Here is a 26,106-nt window from a genome sequence, read left to right as displayed (position 1 = left end):
GAAATGCCATGTGAATGTTGATGGAGTCGAGCCTGAGATTATTCTCCGAGTCCGAGGGACACGGTTTCCCATGTCTTCCGACATGGGAAGACCATGCCGGTCATCAAAATCATGATATGATACGGTGGGAATTTGGTTGGTATCAGCAAAATTATTATGAAAAGCCCAATTATGTTCTGACATAAATATAACACAGTATATATATATATATATATATATATATATATATATATATATATATATATATATATATATATATATATATAAGTGAAATAGCATAGTTATTAGAAGGGCAGCAGCAGGTGTTGCAACATTCAGGCTTTGATATTACTCCTTATTTTGGGCTTGGAGAATGACATCTGGCCCACATGGAATGTCAAGTCCAAAGAGCCTTAATGTTGCAGGAATGATTTGAGTTGACAAAATCGAAACGTGGACTTGAGAACCACATGGAATGTCAAAGTCCAAAGAGCCTATTGCAGCTCGCCTTAGCTCAGTTTGTCACATCATCACCAAATGGAAGAAGAAACATCGTCACCAAATGACTCGATTATTAGAATCTCGATACTATATAAAGCGAGGAACATGTCTGCTAAGTTTCTGAGGCTGCAAACCCAAACCATTCGCAGACTCGATATGTTACAGCTGGTCACCAAACTTCTCGGTGAGCCGTCTCTTTCTCAACATTTCTTTTCTTCATGCGTGTCTATAATCTATGTATCAGAATCATCTTCTTCCCTTCTGCGATGTGGTCGATGACCGCCGCTTTCTGCACATGCAATAAGCCACCAAGAACAGGGAGGGAGATCAGGTACGCGAGTGACAGTCTAACTAACCAATTGTAATTGCTTCGTCGTCGTGGAGAGTAGCTTAAGACCATCAAGCCTGAACTCAGTGTATCGAGGTCAGACATTTCTTTTGCTGCATGAACAGCAACCGGCAATCCACAGAACACGCGTTGACTTTGATCTCTCTCCCACTTTGTATTCGGAAGATGACACGCACAATTTCGATCTTTCAACGATGTGACCGACAGTGGATGATGACTAATAATAATAATGATAATGGACAGTGATCTCTGTCCCGAAGTCACCGCTGACTCGCCATCCTGTCGTGCTGCAAGGACTTGGAGGTTTCGGGGATGATAGATACTGCTGTTGCGGAGATCGAAAGCAAACTAGTGGATGAAGGAGCGGAGAAGGACGAGGATGAGACCACGGTTCTGACCTCGGTGTCACATCAACATGAATGGGCCCCTGTTTGCGTGTGAAACCATGAATCCAACGTCATTGCCTTTGGAAAAACAATGCGAGGGACCTCTCCCTCGCCTCGGTTGACTTGGGGGAAGACTTTGGATGGGACAAATGCCATCGAATAGGTTGCTTGAGTTGGGAACAGACGCTTCCTTTTGCTATCATCTTCTTTACTGTGATGAACTGATGGTAACAACTCAAGAAATGAGGGAGGCCGGTTTCTAAATGCCATGAAGTCCACATTTTTCTTATTTTATTTGCATCATATGAATTGTAATTGGGAGATGTTAACAGATTAATCCAGAAAAGAAGTCAAAATTCACCCATAAATATGTAAATGAATTATGTAGCTGTCGTTTGCCAGATGGTAAATTTTTTTAACCATATCTAATGCGCAATCTACAATTTTTTTCTATATACCCAAAATACTCTTGCATTTCGAACTTTTTATCTCACAACTGTTGGTCATTATCCGTGACGACGAGGGTATATAGGTAAACATACATGTAGTGCTGCAGTTGGCATCGGAGGTAAAGCTGTATAAAGCCGACGCGAAGGCGGAGGATCCATCTCGGAATCCACCCGTTTGCTTGGGTCTTCGGCGGTGGTCGCACGGCAAATGGTGGCGAGGATGATGAGGTGGCGGCCGTGGTCCCTGCTGCAGTCCAAGAGGTACGAGATGCGGCTGGTGGTGCGAAGAATCGAGGGCCTGCCGGAGACGGGGTCGGGGTTGGGGGCCAGAGCTGCTGCCGTGGCTGAGGTGAGGTGGAAGGGTTCGAAGACGCCGCTCAGCTCGCTGCGGCGTGGCGGGGTGCGGCGGAACCGGACGAGGGAGGAGGAGGTCCGGGAAGGGGGCGTCGTGGAGTGGGACGAGGAGTTCCTCACCGCCTGCACCCTCTCCGCTCACAAGGAGAACGGTGCCTTCCTACCCTGGGAGATCGCCTTCGCCGTTTTCATGGTAAGGCCTAATTTTCTCTTATGTTCTTGCTTCTGATTGTTCCCAACAAGTTGCTATGCTTTTGTTAAAGATTGTCCAAGTACGATTTGGTGTTTCCTTTTATCTTTTTGTTAGGGTTTTGATTGGGATCAAAACAACTTCTTTCGTAAGTTCTCAAATGTCTCAATGCATACATAAGTGGTATTAGATTGTTATTGAGCTACATAGACATGCTTTATCAATTTTGTTGGTGTTTTGTTAATTTCATATCCATTAATTGTCATGTCAAAACTGCAATCTGTTTCTTTTTCTGGGTTGAAATGGCTGATTTTGAGCGACCTTTCAAGAAAATTCCTCAATAGTTTACACAGTCTGAGTAGTTCGTGAATCAAGAATTCCTTGTCATTGTTGTTGAGTTGAATAAACCTCCTCTGGGTGCCTAATTTTTACCTTTAACACGTTAACTGAAGTCTTAAATCCGTAATCAGTTGACTAGACCTTTAACACAATGCCCTTCCTTTGAATTTTTTGACTGTAACTCTACAAATTCTCCATGGAAGGTTTAGTTTCCAAAGATTCTGAACTTTATGTCAGTTTCCATTCTTATTTTGAAGCTGTTTACAGTATTCTTCCTTCTGGTCATGTAATTTCTATGTTTACAAGTGTATGCTCTGAAGAAGGTTTAGTTTCCCCTTGAGCTGAACACAACTATCTGATCACGTATTTTCTATTTTATCTTCTCATTAGGGTCTAAGTGAAGGTCCTAAGATCAAGGCCTGTATGATTGGCATGGCTTCTGTGAACCTGGCAGAATTTGCTCCCACTGCAGAACAAAAACAGATGGAGATCGATGTTCCTTTGTTGCCAATGGGCATCCCTACTGAATCCCAGCCAACATTATATGTACGTTACTCTCTGTTGATTTTGCTGTGATGTTTTGTGTCCAAAAAAATTATTGTAAAACAACAAATCAACTGCCCAAATAAAGTCACTCGTTAATTAAAACAATCTAATCAAAGTGATTGCAAAGATTCATTGTTATTTTGCTTAGTGTTCAACTGTGGTTAATCAACACATGGATTTGTATCTTTTGCAACAAAAGTGGCAATATTATATTCTAAATTGGAATCTGCCACTTCTACCTTCTATCATCATTGACATTCATATTTACTGACATGATGGTAGCTTCCTGTCACAGATAGCACTTAACTTACTGGAGTTGAGGACCATACAAGAACAGACAGAGGCAGTGCAGAGTTCTATAGTTCCTGTCCCCTCGTCACCTCCCCTTGGTGATGCGTTCCCTTGTGAGAAGGATGAGCCACATACTCTTAAATCTGGATTGAGAAAAGTAAATATTCTTAAAGCTTTAGCTTTAAGTCGAAAGGCAAAAAAAGCATACCAAGAGGATTACGGCAATGAAGAGAAATGCTCTCCTAGGAATGATGATGCTGAACATGCATACCCCTGTAACACAGACTCCCTCGATGATGTTGAAAATGTAGAAGAAAACAAGGATGATTTTAGTGAAAGAAAATCTTTTAGTTATGGAACCTTGGCATCTGCAAACTACATCGAAGGATCATTTTACTCTGATATGATGACAAATACAGATTATGATGATTTGGTTTACTACAGTCACCAAAAATCAGATGTTAGTTATTCAGATGTTGAGGATGCGCCATCAATATCTATACCTGAGCACCCTGTTTACTTTGTTTCAAAGAGAAGTATCATTCCGTGGAAAAAGACCAGGCTCAACTTCAGATCTCCAAAGGCTAAAGGGGAGCCTCTGCTAAAGAAATCATATGGAGAAGAGGGTGGGGATGACATAGATTTTGATCGTCGTCAGCTTTGCTCTGTTGGAGGATTAACTTGTGCTGTGGTATGTTATCATTTTTCAATTTTATCTTTTTCGTGGTAACTCTCATACCTCATGTGATATTTAATATTATCTATATTTACCATGAAAGATGTATATGAGCTCACATTAGGTACATATACTTGTAGTGATTAAACGATTGTGTCAAAGTGCTCTTAAGGCATTTAATAAACATTCAAAGATGATGCAATTTTTGAGTTTTTTCAAATTTTATCTTATTGTGTTTGTTCTTTTTGTGTTGCTTATGTTTTTCTCTTTGATTTATAAGATTAAAGATTTTATGTTTATACACAAAGGATAAAATTATTTTTAATGTGTCATGGGTGGCTATACATGCGTAATCTGCTTTGTCTACGAGGATCATTTACAACGTCACAGGTTGTTTGAAAGTACTTTTAATGTTATTGCAGAATTGGTATGACAATTCGGTGGCAAACTGTCCAGCAGTATCCAACTTTGGTGACGATAATTTTGTGGTAGGAAGCTGGGAGCTGAAGGAGGTAATAAGCCGTGATGGTCGCTTGAAGCTCTGCACCCAAGCATTCCTTGCATCAATTGATCAGAGGAGTGAACAAGCATCTGGTGAGAGTGCTTGCACTGTGCTTGTTGCTGTTATTGCTGATTGGTTTCAGGCTAATCCCCATATGATGCCCATCAAATCTCAATTTGACAATCTCATACGAGAAGGTTCTCTAGATTGGAGGACACTTTGTAAGAACCAGACATACAGGGAGCATTTTCCTGACAAACACTTCGACCTCGAGACTGTTCTGGAGGCAAAAATTCGACCGCTTTCTATTGTCCCTGCAAAATCCTTTGTGGGGTTCTTCCATCCTGAAGGAACTGATGATAGTGACAGCTTCAACTTCCTGCATGGGGCAATGTCCTTTGACAACATCTGGGATGAAATCAACCGAACTAAACCAGAGTATTCTTCTGATTGTGGTCCTCACATTTACATCGTTAGCTGGAATGATCACTTCTTCGTCCTCAAGGTCGAGCATGATGCTTACTACATTATTGACACGCTTGGGGAGAGACTTCATGAAGGGTGCAACCAGGCTTACATTTTAAAGTTTGATGACACCACAACAATTCACAAACATAAGAATGAAAGCAGACCTGCCTGTCGCAATGTGCCAGATGCTGAAACTCAAGTCCAACATAATGATGGTATAAAGCAGGGGGAATTTTCTGGGGAGCAGGACATCGGGGATGCTAATATGGAGGATGAACTCATATGCCGAGGGCAGGAATCCTGCAAGGAGTACATCAAGAGCTTTCTCGCTGCCATCCCAGTCAGGGAGCTCCAAGTTGATCTAAGAAAAGGACTGACAACTTCAACACTAATTCACCACCGTCTTCAGATAGAATTTCATTACACGGAGCTTTCCAAAGAGGTAATGGCAAAGCTTTTCCAGCCAGCATCAGAACTACACTTGGCAGTATCAGATTCTGAGTTCTTATGTCCAGTGGAGTCGGTTTTCGAGGCTTCATGGACAAGAGAGGCAACTGCTGATCTCTCATTGCCAGTAGAATCAGCTGCTGAGTCTTCATGGCCAGTGGAATCAGCAGTGGCATTTTTCCTAACCACGTCTGTAAATTTGGAGGTGGAGGTTGTTTAGGCCTCATCCTTGCTGTTTCAATCGACAATTTGTCTTTGCACTCGACTTAACCCAAGATCTGAATGATGGTGAGCTACGAAAAAGGATTCATGTAGTCGGCCTTAAATACTAAGGTTAGGATAACTTGTTAATGTTGTAGTTAGAGATTTTTGTTCAAATGTGTTAATATTATGATGAGTAGAGACTAAGGGAGAGAAGCAAGGAGTTATTTTGCTTCACATGGAGCCACCTTTTTAGTGTTTCCAACTGTATGTAATGCTCTTAAACTTATGGGCTTGTGTTTTTGTGCATGTATATGAGAAAGCTTATTTCATATTAGGAGTGCAACCATATATTTTGAACTTTCTGAAGTATTATTATTATTATGTATTATGAGCAGTGGTGTGCTATGTTAATGATTAATATGTGTTATGACATCACCACAACTTTTGAAATGGATGGTTTGATGTACTTTGATCATAAGTTTGATAGACAGGTTTCTCACTTATTATTGTAATTGATTGAGATTTTTTTTCAATTTTTGGACAAAATTTTCGACATATTTTAAATGGGAGAAAATGGCCATTGAAAAAAGACTTCAGTGGGATATTTATGTAAAATTATCTCAGCGTTGATATCACTGTGTCCGGAAACGTATCAACATCTTTGAGATCTCTATGATGGACGGCTGTGCTTTGGCCACGTTACCCATGCTAAATTCGCGACGCTTTACCATCCCCGATGCTCCTTCGGCCCCTCGACGAATGCAGGGTTTTGCTGTCCGCTCACCGGAGGTGAAACGTGCGGCTTTTGAACCCTTCCTTTGTCCGAGGCTTTTGAGCGCTCTTCCTCTTCTTTCCGTCTCTTCCCCCTCCTTTCCCTCCCCTTTTGTTTGAGCCAGCCTAGGGAGAGGAGCGACGACGATGGTGACCACAAGAGGCATGGCGTCTCTCGCGGTGGAGCGAGGGACTCCGGTGACGCAGGATCCGCGGAGGGAGAAGAAGAGGGAGCGGGGGTGCACTTCATCCTCTCCCCTTCCGCTACCGATCTCATCTGGCGCCTCCACCCGAGAGACTCCGACGACGCAGGAGCCGCCGAGTGAGACGAGGAGGGAGCGGGAACGCAGTCTATCCTCCCCCCCTCCGCCACCGATCTCATCTGGCACCTCCACGCGAGAGACTCCGACGACGCGGGAGCCGCGGAGTGAGAAGAGGAGGGAGCGGGGGAGCAGTCCATCGTCTCCCCCTCCGCCACCGATCTCGTCTGGCGCCTCCACCCCGGACGCCTACGAGAAGGTCCGGGACGAGAGGATTCGGGAGAACATGGAGAGGCTGCAGAAGCTCGGCATTCTTGACCTTTCCCTCCGGCTCAAGTCCCACCTCCAACACGCCTCATCCTCCGCTCCTTCCTACCATCACCGGAGGAAGAGGGACACCACCACCGGCACCACGAGCGGCCAGAAGCCGCCGATGCAACCACCGAGGCGCTCTTCTAGGTGCGTCTTGTTTCTTTTCCTTTTCTAGACTTGGTTTCATCCCGTGGGATCGCGTTTCCGTGGCATTCGTTCGCCGTTTGGGGCTTCTCAAGGGTTTTAGCCTTTTCTCAATTTGGTATTCTTGTGTTCCGTTCATGGACTAATAAGCAGACCTTCGGTGAGGGATTCATGGTGTTCTTCTGCAGCTTTCATCACCAATTTGCTGGTGGAATTAATTGTGATTCCGATCATTTGACTCCGGCTTGCTGCCCGTCTTTTTCTGGGGTTTGATTTCTCTCGTTTTCGCGGCAGCATCAAATTCTAGGGTTTTGAGGCTGCCAGGTTTATTCATGTTTTCAAAGAAAGATAAGGCTTTAATTAGGGCATTCACAATTCAATATTAATGTTTTTTTTCTTTGTTTCATTTTTGTCATATATGCTGCACTATTCTTTTTTGCCTCCCTTTTAATTGATATATTTCATCGAAGTAGATATTCTTAACTCTTTTTTCTAATAATTAACATGGATATTTATTCCTTGGGTATTGATGAAGTCCCTTGTTCATTTATTGTTCATCTTAGGTTGCAACATATAACCCCAGTTAGCTATGCAGAAATTCCTATAAAGAAAGATGTGGGCTCTGAGTTGAATGGCTCAATTTCGATTGAGGAAGGTGCAAAGGAAGAGATTTATACGGATGAGCATGAGAAGCTACTAGGTAAATGTGAGACAACTTGGAATCTGTTTGTGGATGGGTACGGTAATGATGGAAGGCGAATATATGATCAGATAAGAGGAAAGACATGTCACCAGTGCAGGTAACCAATGATTTCTGCAACTTCTGTTTTTTCTGATTATGTTGCTGCATGCAGAATTTGTGGTAATGCATACACTTTCTGGTGATCTATCAGGTCTCTTTTTTCTTTAGCTTTTCTGGTCTTCATTTTTTTATCAGATGGATTTTGTATATGTTGGGGAAATATCTAGCTCTTACTTTCGTATGGATATGTATTCTTCCTCACTTTCTATATCCTTTGCCATAGCTGTCAGCCTAGATGATCCATCTGAGGAAGTCTGCATGATCTCAGACAGCATTTGATTTATACAGTTATATAATGAAGCCACTCTTTAATAACTTTGCACTTCAATGAACCTCTCCAATCATATTTAGCCCTTATGCTCATTTAGATGATTTTCAAAGTAAAATTGGTGATTGAAGTATTAGCATTAGAAAGGAGTTAGGCGTGCATTGTGCATGATTTTATTGGTTACACAATATCCTTTATTTTCCACAAAAGACTAATATGTCAGTGCCATATAGTCAGCAGTGTTGTGTGGTTGATAAGTTGCTTCAATACTTCTGAACTACTAGTCAACTCATTTCAGCTTTTTGTTTAAGCATATGAAGGTTGTTTGGTTTTAAATATACACCACATTTTTCAGGCAAAAAACTCTTGGTCACCGAACACACTGCAGCAAGTGTAAGATTGTCCAGGGCCAATTTTGTGGAGATTGTTTGTTCATGAGGTATATTTCTTTATCTACCTTGGCTTTTGCGTACACATGAAAGGAAGAGTTATATAATTTGAGCATATTTTTCTTCTCTTCCAATTTCATTCGTTTGTGTTGGAGGATATTTAGTAATAAAGTTTTTAGAAAATAAATTTTGATTATTTTTGTTATCCATTTCTTTGACATCAAAAGTGATCCATTCCTGAGGATTCAACTCGGGCGAAGTAGAACATATACCAATACAATTTTCAAATTCATAGCCCAGAAACCAATCTGATTGCTGCCCGTGTCATTGATCTGAGCCCCAACAGAGCTGGGGTCAAGTTGGTAGCATTTTACAAGCAACATGCTCACAGCTCCCTTTCATCCCTTCTATGCAACACCAATGAGATGACTGTCATTTGGTGGCAACAGAAAAAAAGTTTGCAATAACCTAAACTATTTAGTTCTTGTGTACCAGAAATGGTGATGTTTGAGGTAGTATATACTTGAAGTTGCTCTGGGTCACCACCCCAAACTTGGCACCATCAAGTATTTCCTTTCCATGGTGCAACTACCTCTTCAGTCTTCAAGGTCAAGGGTTTGGATCATCATCTTTTCTTTGGGTGATCAACAAGACCTGGAAGAAGTGATCAACAAGAGAGATTATTTGGGTGGGAGGGAGGGATGATTCATAATGAAGTTTTCTATTGCTCTTTCTGAGTATTGCAGTATTATGCTTATTAACATACATTACTGCATGTTTTAGGTGGTGATGGTTGCACTTTTTTTTTGTGGTTTTTGTACTTGTATAACAACTAGGGACACAAACAAGTTTTGCATTGCTCAAGAAAAGTAATTTTCTTCTCAAGGAAAGTTTTTATAACTGGCAATCTTGTAGCGTCTTGAGATTCACCAGATGTTTTGCACCAGATTGGTTGCAAGTTACTAAGACTATGAAATTCTAACTTAAAAGCTGCTAGTTGTGTATGAGGTTCAACGAGATGAGGTATAACAGTCATTTCTAATCATATAGCCACCAAAATCAGAAATTCGTTGATTTTGGCAGGACTGGCTCTTTCACTTTCTTTGTTTTCATGATAATTCTTATGATAGCAAACATATCGCTTTTTCTTTTTCTAATAACGAGTAAATGTAAATACCATGCAGCATTTTTTTGTCCATTTGTACAATGAAACGACTGATTGAATCCCCAAAAAGATTTTACCAATCAAATGTTGCTTGTTTTCCAAGAAATAATAAAGTTGGTTGTATAGAAAACTCATGCAGAGAGTCCGAAAACTCAGAAATTCGTTGATTTTGGCAGGACTGGCTCTTTCACTTTCTTTGTTTTCATGATAATTCTTATGATAGCAAACATATCGCTTTTTCTTTTTCTAATAACGAGTAAATGTAAATACCATGCAGCATTTTTTTGTCCATTTGTACAATGAAACGACTGATTGAATCCCCAAAAAGATTTTACCAATCAAATGTTGCTTGTTTTCCAAGAAATAATAAAGTTGGTTGTATAGAAAACTCATGCAGAGAGTCCTAAAACTTACCTTAAACTTTGGCATATTTAATATTTCAGCAGTTGCGTGCAATCTATGGAAAAATAAATCCACTTGCCATAATTTAAGCCCGCTTAACTCGTTTAGGTCTTGGTAGTTTCTAATTAGTTATTGGTATACTAATCGTTCTGTAGGTATGGTGAGAATGTTTTGGAAGCCATCAAGAATCCCAATTGGATCTGTCCAGTTTGTCGGGGCATCTGCAATTGCAGTTTCTGTCGAATCAAGAAAGGATGGGGCCCCACTGGCCCCCTGTACAGAAAAGTAAATACTTGTTGTTCTGTTTCAATCTTTTCCATTAATAGTATCAAATAGCTTCTAGATAATACAAGCTATTATTTATTTTATCTGTCTTATTTTTAGCATTCAAATATGCAGCTGTTTGTTGATCTGACTTGGGGTTTGATGCATGGTAACACTCGTCTGTTTCTATCCAGATTGCCAGTATGGGATACAAGTCTGTGGCGCACTATCTTATTCAGTCACGAAGGCAGCATACAAGTTCTGGGGATCTGAATTCTTCTGAATCAGTCTCTGCAGAAGATTCATCCAACATAAATGCAGACTTTTATGGAGAAAACAGCAAGATGCCAAGTACCATAAATCTTGGAAGCAATATTAAGAAGAAAAATGAATCTTTCCCTGAGAAGGAAAATGAACCTCTCTCCGATAAGGAAAACGAGTCTCTCCCTGAAAATGGGGTACGAAGTTCAGATGACTATAGTGCGGAAGATACTACAGAAAAGAGTCCCACAAAGCTTAGAAGCAAGATCAAGAAGAAAAATGAATCTTGTGATGATATTAAACCAATCCATGATAGTGTTGCTAGCAGATTACGGAAGAGGCACAAGACATGAATACCTTGGCCTCTTTCAGATTTTGCCGAGGCCATTGCAGAACTATACTTTTGCTCAAGCTGTCAACCGGTACATGGGCCAAAAAATGTCGGAAAGAATGATGCTTGGTTATAGAAGTCGATAATTCAGCTTTTTACAGCCACAATTTCAGAATTCGAAATATTTTGCTTGACCTTTCAAAATATATATGGGCCAGTTTATGTTGGAACCTGATGATGTTTGGTTTCCGAAATTGACCGACTGCAAGTTTTGTGGAGCGTATTGTTCCAGTGATTGAACGAAACCTATCTTTTGTTCTCAGTGATGACAGTCTTGGCTAGATTGTGGCCCATTTTGGTATGTTTCAGTTTTGAACTCCGACATGTCTTGAAACACTGGTGCATTCATATTTGGCAGTATGGGGAAATCTGTAGTTTCAGATCAAATTGTAGGAGGATGTCGTATTAAACTATATGGCCAGTCCATTGGACAATACGTTGAAATTTCGATCTCATAACTAAGTCAGATCATTTCCTGTCGAAGAGAATCCAAATTTAATAAAATAGACATTTATTTTAAGTTTGGTCTAACATATATACTGTCACGACTGGTGCATAAGGCCCATTCCAATATTGGTTGAGGAGTGAGAACCAAGGGCTCATAAATCCGTCGGGTCTTCCTTACCCTCAAAGGTACTTTTTAAAGTTCACAGGCTTTGAAAGGACAAAATCATGTGGGCTTGATCCTTATCGTCCAAAACGGATAATTCCTTATCATTATGTACTATCGAGATAGTTCTAACTATGGTTTTGAAACTATTGGTTTCCATTTAGCAAAACCTAGAATCAAAATCAAATCAGCGAGTTTTGGTTCTGGTTCGATCGATTTTGATTTCGATTCAAATTGATAATTTTTATTTTTTAAAAAATAATTTATAATAAAAATCGTAATTTTATTTTTAAATTAAAAAAAATTGATGTACATTCATAATGAGTGTAAATATGTAATGATATAATCAAAAAATTTGATATAAAATTGAGTAAAATTATAAATATTTAATTTTTATCGATGTCGAAAGTTTCGACGGTCTCTTCGATCAATATGTGGAATATGAGGTTGTTGTTGTTTTCGTTAGTTTCATTTCATCACCTTTGTCCAATCGTCAATGCATCTTTAAGTTTCAACTAATTTGGGATCATCCTCACTCTAATTTCATCCATGATCTGTCCAATCTGTCCTTTATGTGCTCACTCTAGTTTCATCCATGATATGCTCTTAAGCACTAAAGGTTTGCTTGATAGTTATCGTCGATAATAGATTCGTCAGCATTTGCCTTGCAACCTTGATCGAAAATATTGGTATGTATCGCACCCCTCAATCTACAATAAGAAATTCTATATGTCTAATGATGCCAACAAACTTAATATAAATTGTTAGATACATTCAAATTCGAGCCCTAAGGATCCTCTTAATTTTCTTTTGGTCTTTATACTAATAGTGTTTTGCACCCTAAAGATTTTACTACCCCACTAACGTGATCCGTATATAAAGAAAATTTTAAGGTATCATATTCTCTACTATAATTAGTGCTATAATTATCATAAAAGTTAATGTCTAATTTTTTTAATATTTTAAATTTCATCACCAATATTAATATATACTCTTAAACTTTCATAAGTCATCTAATCTAATATAAGGATAAAAAATACATCCAACTAAACAAACTGATAATTTTTTAAAGAAATAATTTATCCATTTTGATTTCATAGTCATCATATTTACATCATTATCATTTTGATATTCTTCCGATGCACAGACGATATTAATATAAATAACTAAAAAAATATATAGTAGGATCATAAACAATAAACAAAAAATATGTATAATAATATTATTAAAAAATTTTAAATTCTTTCACATATATTTCGATGCAGTGGATACAAACTAACTTGCCTAACATTATTTACGATGAAAGTGTATAATAATTCTTTATATTCAAAAGATTCTTTAAGCAATTCATATGTATAATCCATCGGATAGGAATATCTCTAGAAATTTTTTTTAGTATTTTGGCATTTAATTTATAAAATCTGGTCCATTCTTTCGTTACTTTTGAATATGAATAATCTCATAAGAATGAAATAGCTTGCTTAATAGGAGAAAGAAAAATTTTAAAAGATCTAAGTCTTATAAATTCAAAACATGACAAGCACGAAAATGATACTACCAAAAGCATATTGACAAACTTCTTATAGTTTCGGAATAGAAGCAGTATTTATCATTGTAGTATCAAAACCTAAAGAAAAAAATTTAAAATTATTTTTTTTTAAAAAAAGGTTATTGTTGTTATTCAATAAGTATTATCTCATTAATCAAAAACTCTAAAAGTAATAATTTATTTTTGCATGGTTTAATTATTATTTATCCAATGATAAGTGACTCTGTAAGAAGAGTGCATTTGCTAGTTATTACTCCAAATGTCAGCACAAATAAAAATATGATCATAAAAAGTTTGAAAAACATTTTGTAAACTTTTTTTTTTATAAAGAGTATGTAAAATACGAATAAGAGTAATAGAAAACACTATTGTGCAACTAGATTTAAAGCCTTTTGACAATAATCAATAAATCTAACTTTTTTTTGTCCCAAAGGATAAGTAATAAATACGAAATTTGAGCCTAATACATTATCATATACTTGTCAAAGTCTTTATTAGCTAATATAATTAATATATGTTCAATATAATCCAACTTCTTCATCGAAACTAAATCATAAATATTTAATAAAAATTAATCTAGTTAATGCTTCATAATTTTTTTAACAAAAAAATAAAAAATGAGAGAAGTAGGGTATCCAAAAATTTATGTTTGACTCTTCTCCATACTAGTTTGTGTTGGATATTTCTTCTTAATATGCTTTGAAAATATTTCATATCCTCCTTTCTCTTTGAATTTAAAATTTTGACCACAGCAATTATATATGACGTAGAAAGATCCATCGACATTATGAACCTTGTTAAAGTACGGCTTGAAGGAATTGAGTTTGGTCATCATATTGATTTCCTCCAAATCGACATCAACGTTGATTTGTTAGCTTTTTTTGAGTTACTACATATTTTTGAAAGCTTCTTGGGTGCTGTAGTGGCTTTCACTTTTTAGTGGATCACGAAGAGAGATTAATAGTATTCAAAGTTCAATGAGTGTTTAATCAATAGCTTGGGAAAGAACAAGATATTTGAGAGATATTTATAGGGCTTTTAGAACTTTTTATTCCTAAAATACCCCCAAACCAGCTATAATTTGGTTGTTAAAGAGCAAACCTCTCTTCTCTTAATTTTTATATTTTTAAATTATAAAATGATCAAAATACCCCTAAATAAAGTTATTTATATGATTATTGGATGAGATAAACTAGTCATTTGCTCCTTTTTCAATCGTTGTGTCACGGATTTAGTTGATTTTGTTAAACCTTCGTGTTCATCCACATAAGATCAATCTCTTTAAAATCTCTAATGGTCTCTTAAGGACGTGAAGATAAGCCAAAGGAAATATTTAACTCGAGATCTTATAAATAATTATTTTAGTAAATACTTGATAGGTAATTCTTAACCTTTGTATCCATCCACACAAGGTCAACCTCCTCAAAACCTCTTTATGGTCCCTTAAGGATTTACCAAAGTAAAAGACAAAGTCAAAGAAAACATTTAACTCGAGATTTTATAAAATAGTCATTTTAACAAATACTTGATAAATTACAAACATAGACTTCGCAAATGATATGTCTAAGGTGATATGTTATAGTCAAAAGTCTCCCGAGTGTCAATATGACACTACTATAGAACAAGAAAGTAAACTATATTATACACTATCCTAAAGGCCCATCCAACTACGTGTTGTTACTCATGTAGCTCTTAAGTGCTGCGTTAGTTGATGCTTTGCACCACCTTACAAAATTAGAAAATCTCTAAAATTACTGTTTGGATAATATGTATTTGGATAGTATTATCTCTGCGCGATAACTATACACAACTTATATTTATAACCCAAAAACGATCATAAAAGTCAATCAAAATGGAACCATCAAACTTATTATAAGTCCTCTAATTATTATGTAAAACATAAATAAAACAAGAAGAAGATACTAACGTACACAAATATTACATCGAGCATCTTATTTATAATTTTATTCGTAATAATTAAGCCCGAATATTTGAGGCTAACATTCGATCAACAACCTATTTGATTATGTTTTTTTTATAACAAATGTTAAATCAATGGTTCGAATCGCTAGTTTCAAAATCGACCATTTTAGTTTTCCCTCATCAGTTCTGATTCAATTTAAAACTGACAAATCATTTGATCAATTAGATTATAAGTCAATAATCATAGCCATGACTAAATCGAGAAATGGTGTCAATTAATGTCTAATAAAATGGGAAAAACACAAACCAAGTTAGGAACTTCATTATGATTTCACATGGCGACAATTTTGATGGAGCAAAGATCTCATCTAAACAACTCGCATGATTGGCACTTAGACCTAAAAGGAATATTATAGGTGGAATCGTACATGTAGACTATCACGTTAGAACTTCCATCATTACTGGTATATGCTCACTTGAGAGAATAGATAAGTGTGACTCATACAAACATACAAATCTTAAAATTATCTCAACTCATCTGGATCGACTCGATCACTCTCACAACAATCACATGCAATGTGGGTGAGACTTATTCGATAAGAGAAGGAACAGATTCGAGGGGAAGCACTTTACCCTCTCTTTTTGACTTTTGTGATTTATTATGATTCATGAACATGCTCTTACATGTTCTTTCTGAGCACAGAAGAAGGCCTCTTGGAATCAAACACGACAGCTCTGATCTCCTCCCCACCTGCAGCCAAAGAAAGATGGCCAAGAAAACAAGGCAGGGAATCATGCGGCTGTCATTCCCCCACCAACTTGAGCATGCATTATATTCATCATAACGCAGTAAGGTAGTGAGATTAAGACGACTCTCTTAGCTTGGGATGATGAGACGGCTCTGTCGACGTAAAGCTTGCCTTGGAGAAGCATCTTTTGCCGTGCTAATCCATCGGTTCTGACTTCGGATAGCGGAGGTGGAGGATCGCATTTATGCAAGTGATGCTCTAATTCTATGTCATTATGATGTTTTCCTATAATAAATATGTCGAGCTTTAGATGATGATGATGATGTTTTTTCTTAATTTATTAGTCACGATTTCCTTTTTTTGTGGTGGGTAATTTAACCATAATGGTTTAGCTTTATGGTTAGTAAACATTTCAATATTTGTTGGAGGCATCATAAGATGACGAAAAGATAAGAATATGTTCTTTTCCCTTGAGAGTTATTATATCGTTCACAGGATTTGAATAAATAGATTATTTCGATAAATTTTATATTATTACACTCGTAAATAAAAATAAATTACGTTAAATTTAATTTTGCAATTGAGTATAACACATTTTATTTGCAATTGTACCTCTATCCAATTCTTCTCAAATTTTCATAATAGATGAGAAATGTGATATAAATAATTATTATTTTTTTATTATTTTAAGAATTTTAAATCTAATTTTGTAAAAATATGCTGATTCAATTAATTTAAATAAGTGGTTCAATGAATCCGCCTAGTGATCTTTTTAGGATGATTATTTTTTGAAGAGGTTTCTTTTTTCTTTTTTTTACTTAGTATTCTTATTTTCTTTTTTTTCATATAGTATCATATTTCATATAACCTATATAATACTTTTTCTCATTAGTTATACTCATTGCTTATACCCTTGCTCCCATCATGAGGTCTCGTCGTATTTATGTAATACCCTTCCTCGTCTCCCTCACTTATCGTGTCTCGTCCATCTTATAGATTTATCATTTTTATCATCTCACTACTCTGAGGGGTAAATATGATAGGATAAAAAATAACACATAAAGATACATGAGACGAACGTGATGGATGAAAAAGAATGAGATCACCAAATAAGAGTAGAGACAACCGACGAGAAAAAGAATGGAGAGATATTTAGATGTTTATGAGATTAAAAAATAAGTATTATATGAAAAAAAAACACCTTTTACAAAAAAAAAGTTTTTTTTTTCGAAAAATCATCCTATTTTATACTATAAAAAAGGCGTGAAAATAACCAGCAAAATGGCACGAATTCGGGGTTAGACTGAGCCTATCAACACCGCGACGCCGCTTAAACTACTCTGTTACGGCCACGACTACTACTACGAGCCATCGTTTTCCCCAAGCTTCTCTGCCGCCTCATTATATAAACCAAAGCCTGGGAATCGATCGGAGCAGCAGCAGTGCGTTGGTTCGATTTAATCCCACAGAGAGAGAGAGAGAGAGAGAGAGGGGTGGCCTGCGATGGATGTCCCCGAAGGACTCATCTCCCGATTATGCCATCTCCTCGCCTTCTTGCCATTTTTCCTGCTGCTTCTCCTCCTCGCGGTCGTCAAAGGTTGGGATCTTTAGCCCTCTTCCTTCTTTTCCTTTTCTTTATCTTGTCGTTTACTTGTGTTCTCCATTTTCTTCAGCGGCTTTCATCGCGCCGATCGTGTTCGTCACTGTCTTGGTAGGGAACACCGCCTTGATCCTCGGGCTGTACCCGTTGCATGCCGTCTGGACCTGTTACTGTATCGCGAGGTCCGTGACTTGATCCCTTTAATCGTCTTTCTTCTTCTTCTTCTTCTTTCCATCCCTTTCTGTTGTGATTTCAACCTCCGTTAAAGCCATTGTTCTCACACACTGGGAATCAAGTCTTTTACGGTCTCTTTGGACATCTCGTCATTGCATCTGACAAGCTTCCACCTTTCATCTTGTCTGGCGCTGATGATATCAGTCCATGCTCCATTGCTATATTTCATGATTTTCCACCACAACTTACCCATCGTAGCAAAGTTATAGTCTTTCAACTCCTATTGTTTCAAAATTATCGTGATTGCATTTATCTATTATCCCTTACCTCTAATGTCATTGTTTTTAATCTAATCTTTTTGTTATTGTGAGAAATTCATTTTTTTTCTTCCCTGTTAAAATTTGACTCGTGGAGATATAATTAGCTTTCTCGTTGGAATTTTGGGTGGCAGGACAAAGAGATTTGGTTCATTGCTGAAGGTTCTTATACTGTTGCTGATGCCGGTTCCTATCCTACTATGGCCTCTTTCCGCATTGATTGGTACCATTTTAGCAGGATTAGGTTTTGCAATTGCGTTGCCACTAATGGCAACGTTTGAGGCTGTTAGGGAGGGCGTTCCAAATAAGTTATCTGAATGCTTCACGGTGTGAATCTTGTAGTTATTCTGCACTTTTTTCCCTTCCCTTAATGGTTTTGCATTTTGAAACTAATTGCCAGCACATGTTAGACCGAGGTTTTATTTGGATGGTTTCCTTTGTAGGCTGGTACCTGGAGCTCAATCAAAGGAGGGTTTACTATTGTGCGTGACTTTAAGGATATCTGTTTCCATTCCTACTTTTCGGTTATGGATGGATTGCTTGAGGCTGGTGGTGAAACAATAATGGTCTTAAGGTACCTTTCTCAAAGACTGATGTCGCATATGTATATATGTGTATTACATTTTTAGCTTTTCTAAGTACTACAGTTCTCCAAGGATAAGTACTTTTGTTTGTTTATTGAGGTCTTATTAAATTAGGATAGCTGGAAAAGTCAAGCCTTGTAACAGCTATTTGTAGTTGGTTCCGAGTTGCCAAATTTTCCCATTGTAAGCTACACCTGTTTTAATATTATATAGGTCTTCCATATTCTTATTGTCTTTATCATTTGTTTGAATATTGCTGTTTTCTTTGCCTTCATGAAGTTCAGCGATAATGTTCATCCAAGGGAATTCTGCCTCATCTTAGTAATAAATTTATTTTACTCTGATTCTGTAGGATGAATATTGATGTTTTCTTTACCTTCATGAAGTTCAGTGATAACGTTCAACCAAGGGATTTCTTCCTCATCTTAGTAATAAATTTATTTTACTTTTATTATGTAGGATATCACAAGTACCCGGATACATATTGGCAGGAATCTTAGGTATGCTTATCGACGTGCCCATGATTAGCCTTATAGTACTGTATAAAGTACCCATCATGCTGTTCAAAGGATGGAGGCAGTTGATTCAAGATCTTATCGGACGGTCAGGTCCATTCTTGGAAAGTGTTTGTGTTCCTTTCGCTGGACTTTTGATTCTACTGTGGCCTGTGGCTGTTGGGTTGACATCTATAGCGGGAATTCTTTCAAGCTTGAGCCTTGGATGCTATGCTGCTGCTGTTGCATATCAGGCAAGTCTAATCTGAGTACTGCATTTGTAGTCTTTGTACAAGTCAATATCACCATTGAGCTTACATCTCCTCATGAATCTTTAAGTTACTTTAGATATCACTGATTTTTTTTTCTGACTCCTATTAACATTATTTTTTTTTCTTTTAGGAAAATTCTACAACGAGTGGAATTCTCTATGTTATAGCTGTAATATCTATGTTTGATGAGTTCACTAACGACTTCCTCTACCTTCGTGAAGGCTCATGCTTCCCAAGGTATCTTTTTTATCACATTTGTGTATATATTGCTTCTGCAAAACCTACATCCTCTGCTAATATAACTACACATCATGTGGTTTTGATACATCTAGCAGTAGGGCTGTCAACTGTCAGGTTCAATCTGGTGGGGTTTAAATTGGATATGAATAGCATGTTTGACCCAATGACTTAAATAATAATCTGATCTGATCCGATATCTTAGAAAAAAATCACATTGAATGTCGATCGTGCATGATCATATTCATTAACTAGATCCGGATGGCATATGAATCTTCATGCATGTTGAAGTACCAAATTTATCCTTAACTCATTCATCCTGTTCATCAATCTTCTTCTTCCTTGTCTCTACTCTGTATTCCTTGGCTGTTTTCACTATCAGACCGATGGAACCAGTCATGATTACTTGGATCGATGGGGCTTGGTGTTTGCAAAGATACTGGAGTTGGAAACTGTTTCTGGTTTATGCTAGTGATGGGAATTTTACTGGGAGGCATTAGGCATCATGAACATGGGGAAGAAACGCAATGTTATAAACACGAAGAACAACATTGAATTATATAAGGTCAAAGACTATGTTGCAGCTATGGAGTTAGGAGGAAAGAACAAGGTGTCTGAATGATTGTTGGGCTTGTGCATAAAGGGGACTGGGAGGTCAAGGGGGAAATGAGTTGATGAAATCATCCATAGGACTTCCGAGTACTGATTGCAATATTGGGTCAAGCTAAATTGGATTTTTCAGCACTATGATGAAGTTTTTGTTGATTTCGCTGCTGCTGCTTAACTATTCTGTGGATGATTACAGCATATTTAGTGTATTTTTTAAATCATATTCTTTTGTGGGCAGCCAGACCTAAATATCGCAAGGCAGCTATTTCCCGCTCTGCATCACTTCCAATAAAGCGTGCACCAACACGAGATGAGTCTTTTCCTTTAAAACGTCCGTTGATTAAGACAGCTTCAATGAAGATGCAGGAACTGAAAGCCATAGTGGTAAGATGCTATACATTACCTTTGATTTCACTGATTCCTTCTTTTTCTGCTGACATATTATTATTCTCTTAGATATGGGATAACTTTTTCATGGCATGTGAGAGTGTTGGGAAAGAGCTTATTCGAGCTGGTGCTATACGTATATCAGATCTGGAAGAATGGCAAAATTCAAAGAACAAAACCATTAACATTGGGATACCTTCATACGTCTTTCTGCAGTGTTTTGTTCGTTCCATAAAGAGTGGTTCTGTTGGTTTTGTCATGCGTATGAATGCTTCCCTACATCTCCCAAAACGTGGTTTTCCTTTTCAGGATATTTTTCATTACACTAAAATGGTTCTTTCAATTACTTTTATCTACAGGAGACAATGTTGAACTCACATATATTAATAGGCCTGAGGGAAGAGTTTTTGACTGGCTTTTCGAGCCCATGACTCTTCTAAAAGAGCAAATCAAAGCTGCAAATCTAGAATCAACTGAAGAGGAATATCTTTACAAGCTGGCTCTTTATTGTGGTGATGCTCGAATGATGACTTCTTGCCAAAATGGTGGAGTGGCACCAGCCGATGTGGTCAAAAGAGCTCAGTTGGAGGGTTTAAGTAGAAGGTACAACAGTGCTCTATTGCCTCTATGTGATCTTAATCACTCTTTATGTCTGCTTAGCCAAACACCCTGCCAATCACCCACCTGTTTGATGTGGTCATATTCTCTTTGCAATTCTGACCCTTTTGATTTGGTGAAATTCTCTTTTGACACCACTCCACCAACTGTCTTAAAAAATGCATGATATTATCACCCAAAACCTTGTTAGGTTTGTGGGTGTTTGATCAAATGATTGACTAAGTTGTGCGAGCAGCATTTCTTGAACTTAAGTGTTCAGCATATTTCTGAAATTCAGTTGACAAAGGGATTATTTTAAGTAGGCATTTAGCTGAAAAAAAAATGCAGGTATTTAGCTTGCTTTAGATTTCTCCTTGATATAGCTGAGTTGGTGGATCGCCACAACATAATTTATCGAATGTTGGTCCCTTTTCTGACTTAATTTCTCTCACAAGATCTGCTGCAACTTCAGTGTGCATATAAGGAGTCCTCATTTAGTATCCTCAGATGCGTGGATTTTGGACTCCCATGTTTATTAGGGTGATATGTTTGGGATTTTTCCTTGCAAGATATCATCCTATGTGCATCTATTGCGTCTATGGTGGAAACATACTTTTTAAACTAAACATTCCTATAAATGGGAAAAAAAATCCAATAGTTGATGAATACTTAAACATATCTTGTATTAAGTTACACTAGACTATGATGACATAATGCTGACGATTAAATGGTTTTTTCTGCTCCATTTTAGATAGACCGAGTTGTTCCTGTAAAAATTGGACTTCTAATCATTTTTCTGACTAATCTTGAAAACAAGAAATCTCCAAGTTCCAGAACAAGGATGTTTAATACGGTTTATTTATTTGTAGAGCAAAATGGAGGAGTATAATTAAGAATTCCATGCAGCATGAGACTTTTTTGTGAAGGTCACATTCCTTAAATAGAGTTCTTCTATATCAAGTTTTAAATGGGTGGTCTCTCGATATGGAACACTTTAATCAGCATCATCAGACCCTTCTGATGTATTTTCTTTGTAGGTTGTCACAGTTCCTAAATATTAACTGTATATTATCCTGTCTAGATTCAAAGTGCTTTTCATTGTATAATTCACAGGCATTGACCTGTATATTTCATGTTTACTATTATTTTAGATATGAAATTTTCATTATTCAATAAAAAAAGCTTCACTATTGAAACAATTAATTTAACCATCTTTTATTGATAGTAAAACTTTGAAGTCTAGGTTTTAACTGATTGTTAAATTGATATATATGTTCATTTTGACAAATAGCTCATTCATGTGAATAATGTAAGCCACTTTATATTGTAAGTGGGTTCCAGATGAAAGTACAAAGTCAACATAAGGTTTCATGGACAAGCATAATGGGTTTTTATGATTGACTGTCAGTTTAGGATGTACCATTTTATGGCGAGAGCTGTCCTGTTATGATAACTTAACTGCTTCCTAGCTGTTAGAATAGCCCACCAAACTAATGGCCCAAGTAATTCTGGCAGGTTCTTGATTTGGTGAACTAGTAGCTTAGCAAATAAAAATAATTTATTAAAGTCAAAAAAATATCATAACTAGTTATTCCTCACACATCTTTCTTACTGTTATGAGTACTGTGGTCAAGAATCCGCATAATGGTCGCACAAGCTGTGCAATAACAACAAAATCGTAAAGTCTCACATAAACTGTCATAGAAGAAAATTATCAGCATATAAATGTACTAGCAAGAGAAGTGTAATTTTCAGTTTTCTGGATTGGTCTAATTCTGGATATTGTGTGTGCGCGCGCATGCAGGTGTCCATGCAAATGTTTGTGTAGGTTCATGTGCATATTCGGTTTGTAAATGGTGGTGATTGTGTGTTCATCCCCTATAATTCCTCAAAAAGCACATATGAAAATAGGAATGACCTGAATATATTTTTCTAAAAGCTGTCGTCCACAGGTTGCAGGGTTTCAGTTTGACCATTTCGAGGATGCCAACCTTCAGGCGGCGGTTGTCAAGGCATTACTGCAAGAAGCCCGGCAGGGGTTACAGAAAAATGGTAATGTCATTGAGCAAGCACTGTAGACACCTCTCCTTTGAGAGGTTTCTATTCCATCAGCATTAAAAAGTTGTGTTGAATTTTCTTCTTCAGCTGCATTCTCTGTTTTTTTTTTTTATTGACTTGTGTTGCCTCCAGAAAGATGTGTCATTTCTCTTTAAAATTGTATTTGTTTATCCAAATGTTAGATTATATGTGTCTTAGAGGCTTACAACGGGACTCTAAATCTCTTATTTCTTGAGTAGATTTGAATAGATTTATATGGGTCAGATAAGGCTACTGTTACTAACTTAAGCTCCTGCATTTTGGATCAATGATAGTAGGGTATTTCAGATACCATGAAGAAGCTTGCTTGCTTGTGTCTTGGACGCAACTGTGAAACATTTAATCTTATTTTTTCTCGCATCGTCTATTGTACTGATAAAAATATTTTCGTTTATTATTGAGCATGTAGAATATTTTTGTCAGCAGCAGAATAGACGAAATGAAGAAAAATAAGATTAAATATTTTATTTTTATAAATATAAAAATCTGAATATAATTTTTGAAAATATAATAATTAAAATATTAAAGATAATTAATTAATTATTTCTGAAGCACTTCCTGCCTACTGTTGTCGTATGGAATCAACAGAGACAGCACGGTGGATCAAGCTGTGGATGTCATCTCCGAGGGCAGCAGCAGTGGCCGCATGATTCCTCTGGTTTTGCATCGAGACAAGGGAATATTAGGCAGCCTGTCCTACAGATTTCTTCGAGGGGCCGTCTTCAATGTCCTGTATGCTGGGAGAAGCCGTCAAGTCCTCGTCTCAGTATTCTAATCATCATCATCGAGGCCCCTTTCCTTCCTACCCATAGTTACCTATCTGGAATCAAGAAAATAGAGATCGTGATCAATAATCTTCAAGCCGTGTGAGCGTAAAAGTTTACCATGCGCATCTCTCTTTTGATCGTGGTTAGGAACAAGAAAACAAGTCCTCCAGCTCAGGTGTGCAGGGATCCATCTTCTTCCATGTTTCACCTGCAGACAAATATGCGATGCTTATCGGTTTGGTTTTGAGTTTGCTTCATCCGGTGGCTTCTGCATGTAGTGAATGGTTACTCGGTAGAGAATGACAACAGCAGGGAGTGGCATATGTGCAGGAGAATCACAATAAACATACACTAACCGTGTGGTGCATTCGAACAACTAAGCCACCGTGAAGGAAGAAGAGTTGGAAGCATGTAAGCATCAATTCACAGCTCACAAAAAATACAACGTTGCAGGAAGAGTTGGATTTCTTCTATGTAAGCTTTCAGTCCTAAGAGAATCTATGACGTATGAGAGCAGCAACCTTAGGTGGGCTAACTCTGTGAATGGGGTCGATTTTTGGATTATTTTTAACCTACCCAGTCAAAATTGCTCGATAGACTTCAGAACTTATCAGTTTGATTTTGGAGGCAGACGTAGCACTGACGGATTAACAACGGATGAAAGAGTTAGAGAGGAAAATTTAACGGATGAAACCAGAGATAAATTAAATCTTTATTTTTTATAGATAATTTTTTTTAAGGATAAAACCTCATCTATTTATACGGTCATATATTATATGTTAAGACTATATTCATATATTTTTATTATATGTAACCTATCTAATTTGTTAGTGATTTATTATTTTTATAATTTTCTTATGGTGATCTTTATCATAGTAACCTCTTCATTCTTACTAAATTTTAGGGGTTATAATTATTTTTATTCATGTGATTAGTGAGAGAGATTTTAATCTTTTTTAATTAAATTTAATTCTCATAACACTTATCTTTAAGTTTAATTCATTTTTATCATACATTTCAAGTAGTTTTTATCTTGAAAAATATCTCTGAATTGAGAGGCTTAGTGAAAGTATCCGTAACTTGATCATCGGATTTGATGCAGTCCAATGAAACTTTCTTTTTCTTGATTTGATTTCGAATGAAATGATAGCGAATGTCAATATGCTTGTTTCGTTTATAAAAGACTGAGTTCTTGGATAATGCAATCGTCAACTTGTTATTGATATTTATCTTTATAGTTTGATCTTGTGAATAATGGAATTTATTCAAGAGCTTCTTTAGTCATATTGTGTGGTATATATTTGATGATGTCATTTTATATTTCGCTTCATACGTAGATAACACCATAATGAATTATTTCTTTGAATACAAAGTGAAAACAGTGTCACCCATATAAAAAGTGAAACTCATTATACTTTTTTAATCTTCTAGAGCTCTACTACGATCTTGTGCAAATTAGGTATCTCAAATTTCCTACTAAGCTTTTGAAATAGGTTGGATAAATTATATCACGATCATCTTATCTTGAAATTTTGATATTACATTCATCAATGTGTCAATCGGTTTATAATCTTTCATCTTAAATCTTTTGTGAAACTCTTGCATATTCTTCTTATGAAATAAAGATACATTTTTTATTTTACTTCACTTCGATATCAAGAAAATAAGACATGAGGCCAATGTCGATCATTTCAAATTCTTGAATCATTATTTGCTTCAATTCTTCAAACATGAGTGAGTTACTTCAAGACAAAATAAGGAAAATAAGATATCTTTATTTTTGTTCATCTTCTTGTAAAAGGCATTTTCATAAGGATATTATTCATAACCATTTTGCTTGAAGTAGGCATCAATTCTAGCATTCCAATTTTCTTTTTATACCCCTTTTTAATATAAACCAATGGTTATTGTGTGTATATTTCTTCTTTTTTAATATAAACCAATGGTTCCTCTTAGCCTTTCTCTATCACCTCTCATATGTCTCATAATCCAAACAATAACTTTATCAAGATGTTTTAATTTATGTAGTT

The 26,106-nt window shown here is 36.9% G+C and overlaps 3 protein-coding genes across 4 annotated transcripts; all 3 read left to right on the top strand.

Annotated features, from left to right (window-relative positions):
• Positions 1 to 1,813: 1,813 nt before the first annotated feature.
• LOC135588341 (uncharacterized) lies at positions 1,814 to 6,010 on the top strand. Its single transcript, XM_065080418.1, has 4 exons — positions 1,814 to 2,211; positions 2,938 to 3,093; positions 3,389 to 4,075; positions 4,483 to 6,010. Exons 1-4 carry the CDS (start codon positions 1,873 to 1,875, stop codon positions 5,695 to 5,697), a joined length of 2,397 nt encoding a protein of 798 aa, XP_064936490.1. The 5' UTR covers positions 1,814 to 1,872; the 3' UTR covers positions 5,698 to 6,010.
• A 441-nt stretch (positions 6,011 to 6,451) lies between these two features.
• On the top strand, positions 6,452 to 11,429 carry LOC103996177 (uncharacterized). Its single transcript, XM_009417033.3, has 5 exons — positions 6,452 to 7,171; positions 7,732 to 7,968; positions 8,594 to 8,677; positions 10,350 to 10,479; positions 10,653 to 11,429. Exons 1-5 carry the CDS (start codon positions 6,600 to 6,602, stop codon positions 11,070 to 11,072), a joined length of 1,443 nt encoding a protein of 480 aa, XP_009415308.2. The 5' UTR covers positions 6,452 to 6,599; the 3' UTR covers positions 11,073 to 11,429.
• Positions 11,430 to 17,352: 5,923 nt separating this feature from the next.
• On the top strand, positions 17,353 to 24,609 carry LOC103996496 (uncharacterized membrane protein At3g27390). Of its 2 annotated transcripts, XM_065080416.1 has the most exons (11): positions 17,353 to 17,538; positions 17,615 to 17,723; positions 18,167 to 18,359; positions 18,476 to 18,606; positions 19,076 to 19,364; positions 19,513 to 19,619; positions 20,471 to 20,612; positions 20,685 to 20,877; positions 20,975 to 21,218; positions 23,165 to 23,264; positions 23,898 to 24,600. In XM_065080416.1, the coding sequence occupies exons 1-11, from the start codon at positions 17,445 to 17,447 to the stop codon at positions 24,177 to 24,179; spliced, it is 1,884 nt and encodes a 627-aa protein (XP_064936488.1). In that variant the 5' UTR covers positions 17,353 to 17,444; the 3' UTR covers positions 24,180 to 24,600. The 2 variants fall into 2 exon arrangements, with proteins under 2 accessions (XP_064936488.1, XP_064936489.1); XM_065080417.1 differs by lacking the exon at positions 17,615 to 17,723 and having other exon boundaries at positions 23,898 to 24,609.
• The last annotated feature ends 1,497 nt before the right edge of the window (positions 24,610 to 26,106 follow it).

This window comes from Musa acuminata, chromosome BXJ1-8, assembly GCF_036884655.1.
Source record: "Musa acuminata AAA Group cultivar baxijiao chromosome BXJ1-8, Cavendish_Baxijiao_AAA, whole genome shotgun sequence".
Taxonomy (NCBI): Eukaryota; Viridiplantae; Streptophyta; class Magnoliopsida; order Zingiberales; family Musaceae; genus Musa; species Musa acuminata.
This window is presented reverse-complemented; position numbering and strand designations above follow the sequence as displayed.